At 42.4% G+C, this 12,902-nt stretch overlaps 2 protein-coding genes across 4 annotated transcripts in view; one reads left to right on the top strand and one right to left on the bottom strand.

Annotated features, from left to right (window-relative positions):
• TMEM54 (transmembrane protein 54) overlaps positions 1–12,902 on the top strand; it is a 67,714-nt gene that overhangs the window by 44,492 nt on the left and 10,320 nt on the right. For both annotated transcript variants that reach the window (XM_077482030.1, XM_077482031.1), the window contains exon 6: positions 4,482–4,575. In XM_077482030.1, the coding sequence (XP_077338156.1) occupies positions 4,482–4,568 (87 nt within the window). In that variant the 3' untranslated portion in view covers positions 4,569–4,575. The remainder of the gene's footprint in view (positions 1–4,481; positions 4,576–12,902) is intronic.
• Positions 7,217–12,902, bottom strand: part of HPCA (hippocalcin) — a 56,410-nt gene continuing 50,724 nt past the window's right edge. For both annotated transcript variants that reach the window (XM_077482033.1, XM_077482032.1), the window contains exon 4: positions 7,217–12,743. In XM_077482033.1, coding sequence (XP_077338159.1) covers positions 12,646–12,743 — 98 coding nt within the window. In that variant the 3' untranslated portion in view covers positions 7,217–12,645. The remainder of the gene's footprint in view (positions 12,744–12,902) is intronic.

The following is a 12,902-nucleotide window of genomic DNA, read 5'->3' as shown; positions in this document are numbered from 1 at the left end:
AGTATACAGAACCTTTAAGCCACCTGCATCAGATCATCCCCTTACCTTTTGTACCACCTCCTCGTCCCTTTAGATTGTAAGCTCCATGAGCAGGGTCCTCCTATTCTTTCTGTGTTAAACTGTATTGTAATCGTACTGTCTTCCTTTATATTGTAAAGCACAGTGTAAACTGTTGGTGCTAAATAAATCCTGAATAATAATAATGGAAGGTCATCTAATCTGGAATCATTCAGAATCAAGCATAAGGAAGGAACCAGGAAGGCAAGAGGTAGACTGGAAGCTTTCCATGGCAGAACTTCACATTCCAGCTTTGTTAGCTGTGTAATTACAGGCATAAACGGTTGGCAGGTAGACTTCCTCAGCCAGCAGTGTTTAAATCAGGGGAAGTGGTTCCAACATCTAGAGGTGTTCCAGGACTTGTTTCACAGTTTGGGGACACTAGATGTAGACTTTCTGGCCTCCATGTTTAATAAAAAAAACTTGATAGGTTTGTCTCCAGGTACAGGAATTCTCTAGCCAAAGCAGTGGGTGCTCGGGTGGCTCCATGGAAATCACTACACTCTTCCTCATCTGCTTTCCAGGATCAAAACTGGAAGGCATTCGTGTGATCCTTATTGTGTCAGACTGGCCCAGGTGGATGTGGTGTTTAATGGTATGGCAGTTGAATCCCAGGTTTTAAGGAACAGGGGGAACGGTTATTCTTAGGCCGCGTACACACGCGGGGACTGTTCGCTCAACTTTGTCCGCTCAACAGTGTTTGGGCGGACAGTCCGCTCGTGTGTGGGCTTTCAGCGGACAGTTTCAGCGGACAGTCTGACGAACAAGGTTTTTCGGAAATTCCGAAAAACTGTCCGCTGAAACTTGGTTTGAGCGGACAGTCCGCCCGTGTGTAGGCTTGTTCGTCAAACTAAGTCTCGCGCATGCTCAGAAAGAATTTACACGCCGAAGGTTGCATTGCAGTGTATAGGACGTCGTTTTCTAGTCCCGTCGTACGTGCCGTTCACGTCATCGCGCACGGTTTCAGCGGACTGTTCGTTCGTCGTGTGTGGGCAAGTCCGTCCATGCTAATTTTGAGCGGACTGTCCGCTGAAACTGTTTGACGGACAAAGTTGAGCGAACAGTCCCCGCGTGTGTACGCGGCTTTACAGTGCTAAAAGGAAAGATACTACTCATAAGGTCTAGCATTAGACATGAAAAACAGATTTCACTTGGTGTGAGTCTCGAAGCATCGACCCCAAGTGTTTCTTCATGGAACAAATTCTTCCCTGCAGCTCCCTCCGTCCACTCCAGTGTGACTCCACAGAATTTGAATCTTGTTCCTTCTGCCCTTTTCGAAACTGCTGCTCAAACACATTAGAGACATATTTCTCTCTCCACTTTCATCCACAAGGTGGTGTTTCTTGTAGCCATCACCTCTTTGAAGCAAGTGTCTGAAGTGGTGTTCTTATCCTACAAGAAACGGTTTCTGGTTTTGCATAGGGAGAAAGAGTTGAGGACCAGGACTTCCTTCTTGTCTAAAGTAATTTTTGCCTTTCAACCAGAACATTGATCTCCTGTCCCTTTGTCTGGCTTCAGTTCACCATTAGGAACTTTCCCTCCATTGTCTGATTTCAGACTTGGGCTATAAGAGTCTATGTTTCAACCACTGCTTACTCCAGAAAGGCTGATTCCCATTTTTAACACAGGATGGACCACTTATTAGCAAGCATAGGCCACTCCTTTCCACCATAAGGTTAAGATTTCTTGTGTCCCTTAATGGATAAGGAAATTATATTTTTGTACTTACTTTTCTTGCAGCCCATTGAGGGACGTGGCTTCAATCCCTCTGAGTTTATGATCATGCTGTCATTACTGCTTTGCTATAAATCTCAGGCATGCTAATAATGGGAGGAGTTATCCTGTTCTGGATTACAGTTTTATATTTGCCAATATCCAATCCTCCTGTAGGTGATAATATTTCCTATTGTGTAAAAAAGTTTAAGGGACGCCGGAACTAAACATTCCCTATAAAGCAGGGATCTCCAAACTATGCCCTCCAGCTGTTGCGGAACTACACGTCCCATGAGGCATTGTAAAACTCTGACATTCACAGACATGACTAGGCATGATGGGAATTGAAGTTCCCGAACAACTTGAGGGCTAGTTTGGAGACCCCCACTTTAAAGCACTGACTAGTAGATGACGCACATCTTAGTTACATAGTTACATGGTAGGCAAGGTTGAAAAAAGACACAAGTCCAACTTATGTGTGTGATTTTATGTCAGTATTACATTGTATATCCCTGTATGTTGTGGTCGTACGGGTGCTTATCGAATAGTTTTTTGAAATTATTGATGCTCCTTGCTGGAACAACTGCCTGTGGAAGAGAATTCCACATCCTTACCACTCTTACAGTAAAGGACTCTCTACTTAGTTTAAGGTTAAACCGTTTTTCTTCTAATTTTAGTGAATGGCCGCATATCTTATTAAATTCCCTTTTGCGGAAAATTTTTATCCATATTGTGGGGTCACCAGTATGGTATTTGTACATTGAAATCATATCCCCTCTCAAGCGTCTCTTCTCCAGAGAGAATAAGTTCAGTGCTCGCAACCTTTCCTCATAACTAAAGTCCTCCAGTCCTTTTATTAGTTTTGTTGCCCTTCTCTGGACTCTCTCCAGTTCCAGCACGTCCTTCCTGAGGTCTGGTGCCCAGAACTGGAAGGCATACTCCAGGTATGGCTGGGCCAGTGTCTTGTAGAGTGGGAGAATTATAATTTTATCGCTGGAGTTAATCCCCTTTGTAATGCATGCCAATATTCTGTTTGTTTTGCTTGCAGCAGCCTGGAATTGTATGCCATTGCTGAGCCTGTCATGTACTAGGACCCCCAGGTCCTTTTCCATCCTAGATTCCCCCATTCATATTTTTTCCACCCAAATGGAATATTTTAAATTTTTCTACATTAAACCTCATTTGCCATCTAGTTGCCCACCGCATTCATTTTTTCAGATCTTGCAAGGTTTTGACGTCCTGTGGAGAAGTTATTGCCCAGCTTAGCATTGTCCGCAAATACAGAGATTGAGCTGTTTATCCCATCCTCTAGGTTGTTTATGAATAAATTAAATAAGTTTGGTCCCAGGGCAGAACCCTGTGGGACCCCACTTTCCACCCTGGACCATTCCGAGTACTCCTCATATCACTACCCTCTGAGCTCGCCCCTGTAGCCAGTTTTCAATCCAAGTACTCACCCTATGATCCTTGCCACCAGACATTACTTTGTACAGTAAATGTTTATGGGGAACTGTATCAAATGCTTTTGCAAAATCCAGATACACCACGTCTACGGGCCTTCCTTTATCTAGGTCACAGCTCACCTTCTCATAGAAGGTTAATAGATTGGTTTGGCAATAACGATTCTTAATGAATCCATGCTGATTACTGCTAATGATGGTAATGATATAGTCCCTTATCATCCCCTTAAAGAACTTGCATACAAGTGATGTTAGGCTAACTGGTCTGTAATTCCCAGGGATATATCTTGGCTGCCAATCAGCTGGTACCATTCCAGTCAGTAGACCGTTCATAAAAAATAGGAACAATGGTCTGGAAATTACTTAACTGAGTTCCTTAAGCCATCTGGTCCCGGTGACTTATTAATGTTAAGTCTTCCAAGTCTATTTCTAATTCTGGCCAGACTTTGCTGAACTAAATTACAACATTCTGTGCAGAGCTGTATTTAGCATAAGTCACTCATGGGCCTGTGCCTTGAGCTGCAAGGTTGGGGGGGGGGGGTAGAGAGATGGGGGGCTGTGCTACTCCTCAGAATTTACAATCTATGTCTACTTCTTAATATTTCTGGACAAATTCAGCTAGTGTAGAGGTTAGGGGTGCAGGAGATGCTGGGAGTAGTCAAAAGCAAGTTCTCCCTTCTCTTATTTAGTGGTCTTTACAGTTGACAAGTAAATCTAAATACACAGTGGATCCCCAATGGTGCAATCCGGCAGTAGTTTAAAAAAAACAATAGCATAACACGCAGAGCCCAGATTAACCTGTGAAGCAGAGGGATTTTTAAATACTATGAAAGTACTCTTTCAAGTGCTGTTGTGTCTCAGAAAGGAAGGTAAAAAAAAAAGGGAAATCTCCCCCGCTTATCATAGAAACAGACACAGAAGTTCTAATTTCTCTATAATTTATCCAAAACTAAAGCAGTCCTATTAGGTAGCGGTGGGGGGTAAAAGGCACCTGGAATGTGAAGAGAACCTTTAAAATTACTTTTTTGTGTGAGGCACAAACATTTCAACTGGCCTGACATTTTGGGGACTCTACATACTGTATATTTGGTACATTGATATTTTGGTAAGTTGCAAAAATTAAATCCCCTAAATTCTGCAGTGTCCTGGCCTCCACTATTCTATGCCTTAATATGTGCATTGCTTGAAATTGTGGGATACATCATTAACCTCCTTGTAATTTCCAATTTGTCTTGTGACATTTTTCTATAGGTCAGAATCCACTTTTCTGTGGAAGAAGAAAGCAGAACAGAGCAAGAAGGGCTGAATGCTTCAGGCAGCTACACTGAAAGAGTTTAATACTCAGGTACCAGCTGGACAAAATATTTCTCATATCAAGGCTCTAAACTTCGCTTTGCTTTGAACACTTGAAGACCTATCAGAGAACATGTGCAGCAAAACTCAGAATCTTACATATCGCAACAGTATTGTTACTATAAAAAGAAAAGCTTAATCCATTTGTCTTTACACTAGTAGACTTGAGGGTGTGGGTCGCCCAACAAGAACAAATAACTCTGCAGCTTCCGTGAAGTGAAAAAATAGCCCTCAACAATAAATCTTAAACTGTTCCTTAGCCCTAATGCCCCTCACCATAAAAATGCAAGCTTCAGGTTAAAGTGGGAGTCCGCCGGGAGTGCGCGTTTTTTTTTTTTTTAAAGCCAGCAGCTACAAATACTGCAGCTGCTGACTTTTAAAATAGTGACACTTACCTGTCCAGCGCACCCACGATGTCGGCACCCGAAGCCGATCTCTCGATCGCGTCTCGGGTGCTGCCGCCGCCATCTTGGGTATGGGAATCAGGAAGTGGAGCCTTTCGACTTAATTTCCCCGTTCCCTACTGCGCATGCGCGAGTCGCGCTGCGCAATAAGGATGGACCCGCTGCCTCTGGGATCTGTGTGTTTCCCAGCAGGCAGCGGGGGACTTTCGGAAAGGGGCGTAATCTACGCCCCTTTCCGCAGAGAGCTATCCCGGAAGTGGGTGCAGATACCTGTACTGTACAGTTACCTGCACCCCCCTCCCCCCTGAAAGGTGCCAATTGTGGCGCCAGAGGGGGGGAGGATTCCAATGAGCGGAAGGTCCACTTTAGGGTGGACCTCCGCTTTAACACAGTCACTTAATCCCCCCCCCCCTTTTTTTTAGCTCCCCCATCAGCCTGTTCATCCAGTGGAGTAAAAGGAAAAAGTCATGTGGAAACTCCATGCAAGGACTCTCACAAGATCTGGTGACTGGTTGATCAGGCACCCAGTGTTGCATGGTTTCCTATTCTCCCAACAATTAACCCCTAATCTATGGTCTGAACACTTAACTTTCCCCTCAATCCCTATCCTGCTATATTCTCATCTGTGTGCTAGGACCATTCACCTACTATGTCAGTGGTGGTCAACTACTTGTTCTATGGGGCCTCTAACATCCCCAAAAGGTTGCATATAATGTTCTGTATATGCAAGGCTATGGTCAAAGACTGGACGTACTTTAGGAGATGGTCAAAAACAGCAACTACAGGCATGGGCGTTCGCAGGTAGGGGCAAGGGGGGTCAAGTGCCCCACCCTGGAATCAGGGATCGGATCTTGAATTCAGCAGAGTTGCGTCGCTATTGAGGTGCGGACAGCCCTCACACGGGTGCCACCCGCTAGTGGGGTGACACCATCAAGGTGCTGTCAAGCACCTCATCAGTGTAGTGGGACTTTGGCTCTTTTCCCTCCTCAGTCCTGCAGAGAACTCTAGTTCTCTGCCCAGCTTCCTGCCCGCTCCTTCCCTACTGGCCATAACTGAGGGCCAATCAAAGGAGACTAGGAGAGGAGAGCATCATGAGACATGTAGTCCCAAAGATTGGCAGCCCCATTTTCCTCAGGGAGGAGGCTACAGCTCTATCAAGAGAGAGAGATTGAGAGACTGCAGCCTGGAAAAAAGCTGAGGAAGAGTGCTACAGGACAAAGAATGAGGAGTGTGCTGGGCGGAAGCCAGAGAAAGAGCCACACTGCCCAGCGCCACCAGAGAGAGAGCCACACTGTCCAGCGCCACCAGGGAGAGAAAGGCTGAGCCACTACCAGGGTAATGACATACTAAACTACTGACCAGAGTGGCCCCCAGGGGGAACCAAGAGTGAGCGATCGTCCAGCCGGAGGGATCACTGCTGTAGTTTCGCTGGGTCTGATAAGAGGGTCTGTTGGCCATTATCCATTACTTATCCTAAGGACTGTACTGTGTCTGCAGACTCTGACCATGATAATGTGATAATGACATTGTTGAAAAGGGGCTGTGCATGAGTAACCCTAAAATGATGCCCCCCCCCCCTAAAAAAAAAGTTCTGCGGACGCCCATGACTACAGGTAATGCTACAATTCCAAGACTAAAGATATACTACAGATTTGTATAGAGACATGGAAAATGCTTACATTTAAAAAGCTACATAATAAAAATAGAAGCAAGAATGAATGGTCTGCACAGAAAAAGGATTAAAGTATGACAGCAGCCAATTTATTTCTATAGTAGAAACCAATATAATTAATATTTTCCTTAACTGGCACTGAGCAAGTTGCTAGGCAAAGAAAACAATGTCTACTGACGGCTGGGGCCCGAGGGCCGCAAAGTGAGGTGGACGTTAAGAATGAAACAACCAGTATCTAGAGCAGCTGTTTATGGCAACCAATCACCTATTAGCTTTTATTTTCAAAGCTTAACTGAACAAGCTGAACTTAGAAGCTGATTGGGGTTACTATGCACAACTGCCCAAGTTTTAGTAAATTACAGGTTGGGCACCAGGGTCCTATGTCAAAATCAAGCAGTGTAAATACCCCAGCACCAGAAGAAACTGTTTCACCATCATGATGCTTGGATGTGCTTATAATTACTGTGCTTTCAAGATTATGTTGCACTCCAAAAGCAACTTGATGTTATAGTAACCATCAGATGAGAAATGTGCATGGTAACTGAAGCAATACAACATTTAGACATGGATACAAGGCTTTATTTGTTATAGAAAAAACAGTGTTCCCCCTTTTTTGGGGACTTTACAGTGATAAAAAAATTACCAATAACATAATTTTTGCACTAAGCCAGCCTCACTTAGAGAGCAGGTTTTGTGTATTGCAGATATACAAGGTTCAGCCTTTGACCTCAGCACATACCATTTATGTTTTTTCACAGCCTCAGGGTCCGTTCACACTTGTTTGTTTTTCCTCTAGTAAAAAAATAGGTTTACTGCATTAAAAAGCAGTTTAGGTAAAAATCCCATTGAGAACCATGTGGTTGGTTTGCACCTATGCGCTCCTACTTAGAATATTTTAAAAATATGCCATGTAGCATTTTTGTTCACAAACACAAAAGAGACACTGTCACTTTGCCTAAATAGGGCACGCTGACAGTGTCTGCGAGAAGAGGACCTCCTTATTGACCCAGTGATACTTACCTCCCCTGCTGCTGCTTCTGTTGCAGAAGTCACCTAAATACCTACCATCTGAGTGGTTGGGTGACAATTCCCCATCCATAATGTGGCAGTATTCAGGCCTAGATTTATGGTTAGACCAGAGTGCTGTTACATAGGCGGTCATATTCTGCCCTATAACCGTAATCATCGAATAAGCATTCATGGAAAATTACTGTTAAATTCGTAAAAACAGGTGTCATGCATTTTTGTGCGTTTTTTTTTTTTCCTTTTTCTAACACATCTTCACCATGGAAAATTTCAATACCAATATTCAATGTTCCCCCCTTACTTTGAATAATATATCACAAAAAGAACACATTTAAAAGGCACAAAAGCGCACATAAATGCATGTATAAAATGTACAAAGATGTGTATAAATCTCTGTAAAAAAAAAAAAAAAAAAATGATGCATACATTACTGCAAACTGTAAGTGTGAAAGGGCCCTTACTTTGCAGAGGTCAGCTGTGCATGGAGCAGACTCCCAATGGTCAAATGGGCACTTAACAAAACAAAACCAAGTCAACAGGCTGTTATATGTGGGTCCATATTATTCACAACCGAATATGACCAACATAATAGTACTCAATATAGTAGTGCCCTTCATAGCTTTGTGTATATCCTCAAAAGGTTATAGCTGGCAGAGATGTTCGGCCTTCTTTCACGTGGTTATACAAAGACTAAAAACAAACAATCATTCATTGTTCATGTGGCTCAAGAAAAACTCCAGAAAATATACAACAAATTTTTTAACTTTTTTTATGAAAAAAACAAAACAAAAAAAACAATGTGAACAATGCCATCCACGCATTATTGTTACTTTTCAGCAAATTCTCTATTGCCCAAGAAATGTAAATAATGTTAAGACTGAATAATAAGAAAAAAATGTCCAAATGCTCCAAGACTGTATTGTGCATTACATACATAGTATCAGGGTTTCAAGGCTGCCTGCTCAAATCGTGTATCTAGATAGCCGAATTAACTGCTGAAGTGCTAATGATATGTGCTTTCTGCATCCTTATTCCATAACTGCCACCCAGAAAATCAGAATCCTAAAAGCTGATTTAGAATTTGTTGTTACAAGTTAAGCCTGCCGTAGATGGATTCGAACCATGTATGGGCAGGCTAAGTGTACCCAAGTTGATCGATTAACTTGGGTAAAACCAGCCTGTTAGATTTTACATGCTATTATTGCTAGCCACTAGCAATAATCACTGTGTTCTCCTAATGGGGCTTCCCCCACCAGGAGAACAAAATGGCTCCTCAGGAGGGGTTCAAGTGATTTTCTTTCCTGGAACTCGTGGCCCCAGGATCCACCTATGACCGGCCTTACTGTACTCTTTATTTACAGTGCATCCAGAAAGTATTCACAGTGCTTCATGTTTTCGTTATGTTACAGCCTTATTCCAAAATTGATAAAAATTCATTATTTTCCTAAAAATTCTACGAACAATACCCCATAATGCATAACGTGAAAGAAGTTTGTTTGAAATCTGCAAGTTTAAAAAAAAAAATAAACCACATGTACATAAGAATTCACAGCCTTTGCTCAATACTTTGTTGAAATACCTTTGGCACCAATTACGGCCTCAAATCTTTTTGCGTATGATGCTACAAGCTTGGCACACCTATTTTTGGGCAGTTTCACCCATTCTCCTTTGCAGGACCTCTCAAGTGCCATCAGGTTGTATGGGGAGCATCCATGCACAGCCATTTTCAGATCTCTCCAGAGATGTTCAATCAGGTTGAAGTCTGGGCTCTGGCTAGGCCACTCAAGGACATTCAGAGTTGTCCCGCAGCCACTCCTTTGTTATCTTGGCTGTGTGCTTAGGGTCATTGTCCTGTTGGAAGATGAACCTTCGCCCCAGTCTGAGGTCCAGAGCACTCTGGAGCAGGTTTTCATCAAGGATGTCTCTGTACATTGTTGCAGTCATCTATCCCTCAATCCTGACTAGTTTCCCCGTTCCTGCCGTTGAACAACACCCCCACAGCCTGATTGGTGGAGTGCTGCAGAGATGGTTGTTCTTCTGGAATGTTCTCTCTCCACAGAGAAATGCTGGTGCTCTGTCAGAGTGACCATTGGGTTTTTGGTCATCTCCCTAAGGCCCTTCTCTCCGATCGCTCAGTTTGGCCGGGTGGCCTGCTCTAGGATGAGTCCTGGTGGTTTTAAACGTCTTCTATTTACGGATGATGGAGGCCACTGTGCTCATTGGGACCTTCAATGCTGCAGACATTTTTCTGTACCCATTCCCAGATATGTGCCTTCATAGAATCCTGTCTTGGAGGTCTAGAGACAATTCCATGGACTTCATTGCTTGGTATGTGCTCTGACATGCACCGTTAACTGTGGGACCTTTATAGAGACAGGTGTGTGCCTTTCCAAATCATGTCCAATCAACTGAATTTACCACAGATGGATTCCAATCGATTTGTTGAAACACCTCAAAGATGTTCAGTGGAAACAGGATGCACCTGAGCTCAATTTTGAGTAGAGGTCGACCGATATGGGTTTTTCTCTGGCCGATGCCGATATTTAGAAATTGCGGCGGCCGATGGCCGATATATGATGCCGATTTTTTTGGGCCGATATGTTAGGCCGATTTTTTTTTATTTTCCCTTCATCTCATAAAATCTAAGTTGGACACCTTTCACACTGAGGTGTTTTTCAGGCGATTTTGGGCTAAAAATAATGCCTGTAAATTGCCTTCAAAACGGCTCCCCTGCAGTCTGTGTGAAAGCCTGAGTGCTTTCACACTGAGGAGATGCGCTGGCAGGATGTTGAAAAAAGACCTCTGCGCAAATACAGCGTCACATAAAATATTGCAACAACCGCTATTTTATTCCCTAGGGTCTCTGCTAAAAAATATATATATAATTTTTGGGGGTTCTGAGTGATTTTCTAGCAGAAAATACAGGATTTTTACTTGTAAGCAACAAGTGTCAGAAAAGATTTAGTCTTTAAATGGTTAAACTGAGAACTTCTACACACAGAGTTCAGTCCATTGAAGAAGAAACATTGTATCTCTTTGATCTTTCTCTTGGCAGCCTGCCCAGAGAGGAGGAAAGTCCTTCACTGGTGTCTTCAGGCAACTTAAATTGACTTCTATTACAGACGACTTTTGCAAGTCCCGCTGAACATGTAATCGGCTTTTTTATCGGCACAATCGGCCGATGCGGATTTAATTAAAAAATGCCAAATATCGGCCGATATATCGGTCGACCTCTAATTTTGAGTGTCAAGGCAAAGGCTGTAAATACTTATGTACATGTGATTTTTTTCATTTTGTTATTTTTAATAAATTTGCAAAGATTTCAAACAAACTTCTTTCACATTGTCATTATGGGGGTATTGTTTGTAGAATTTTGAGGAAAATCATGAATTTAATCCATTTTGGAATAAGGCTGTAACATAAGAAAATGTGGAATAAGCTCTGTAAATATTTTCCAGATGCACTGTATGAGTAACCAAATAGCACAGTGGTTACACCCCTTAATAACAGAAGCATTTACTGACAAACTGTCAGGATGCATTATGAAAATGTAAGATGCTTTATTAGGACACACTAAAGAAATACTGGTGGTCAAGATTTGCTCTCTTTATAGTCAAGCTCCTGTATGAAAATGCTGCATCTTACAATTGCAATTTTACTAGCACAGCCTGTAGCACTGACTGACACATGAATACAAGTGTCTTCATTAATGGGAGTGTCACTGTGCAACACCTTTGCAGCAGCCTCTAGCTGATGTAAAGAAGTCAGACCCCCAAACACAAATGAAATGTGACCTATCATAATCGTGCAAAGCCTTGCCCTGTGCCCGCTGAGCCTCAACCTCACTAGTATGTGGTGGCTGTTGCAGAATTCTGCAATACCAATTCAAAAATGCAGGAGAAATTATGAACAGTTCATACATGACCCAAATATATCATACCTAATCATCAATGCCTGCAAAGTGAATGAATGATCACGCAAGACAGAACAGACAAATGCCAATCCTAATGAATCACCACTTTTTCACAGGTATGGGGAGCATTCACATGTTACTGAGCATATAAAATTATACAGCGATATGGAAGCACTCATTTAAACCATTGGAGAATCTAAAGACACCTGATCTTATGTTATCTCTTTATATAACATTACTTTGTTTTTAGTGACAGGCAGTTAGTATAATAAAAACACATCAATACTATTAAAAAATATTCTTTCCTATAGAAGCAACTTTTAGTGCAGCTAGGTTTCTTCATTCTATTGCTGTAAGGATGCACACATAATATACATACAAATAATATACCTGGCAATAATATGCATGGATGGAAAGTATGAATGAAAAGTTACAAGTATTAAGAGCCGATTCAGTTATAATAAAAACGAAGTAGGGTCTAATTATATGCAAATCCCCCACCCAGAACAGAAGGGTACTAGGTCAAGGGGTTCCCTCTAATGAAATGAAGGAAGAAGGATACAAAGGAAAGTGCATATCTAAACAACATAATAGACTACTACCATCTCTCTCATCCCCTAATAAATAAATTAAATATAGCGTGCATAGTTACTCCCTGCTTTAGTGCAACCAGTTCCACTTTTGCCCACTTCAGTGAAGACCACCTTAACTCACTGCCACGAAGTATATATCAAAGCGGGGCAGTTGGTGGTCACTTACTCTATTTCGTAGCATCTCTTACTATTTCAATGTGCATCTGGTCCCTTTAGACACTTTATTATGCCCTACCCACCCCTGTGCCCCAAATCTCCATGCAATCCATGGTTACTCCATACAATAAACATAATACAAGTTTTATAGTAATAAATAGGGGGTAGGAAGTGGGCTGATTGACTGGCAGTGCTTTCAAGTCCATCTAATGCCCAAAAGGATTCTGGGACAGGCCGCTGTGCAGAGGCGAGGCACAGCCACTAGATGAATTGGATGGTTCCCAGGCTGCAGACAGCTTCAGAACTGTGATGCTGTGCTGGGGTCACACTGCAGTAACCGCACAATAGATGGGTCACTTTTGGCACCTTTAATGAACTCCTCCAGCGATAATTTACCTAGAACGATAAGCAACACAGATAAAAAGGTAAGCAAAAGTGGTATTTTAACCAAACTTGGGGGCAAACCACAGAAAATCTACAACGTGGCAATCATAAATACAAAACATAGCTCATTAAGTCATGGAGAAAAGAATAAATTACTCAAACATGTTCCCA

Source organism: Lithobates pipiens, unplaced genomic scaffold (assembly GCF_037356315.1).
Source record: "Lithobates pipiens isolate NorthernLeopardFrog02 unplaced genomic scaffold, aLitPip1_a1.2 Scaffold_16, whole genome shotgun sequence".
Classification (NCBI taxonomy): domain Eukaryota; kingdom Metazoa; phylum Chordata; class Amphibia; order Anura; family Ranidae; genus Lithobates; species Lithobates pipiens.
This window is presented reverse-complemented; position numbering and strand designations above follow the sequence as displayed.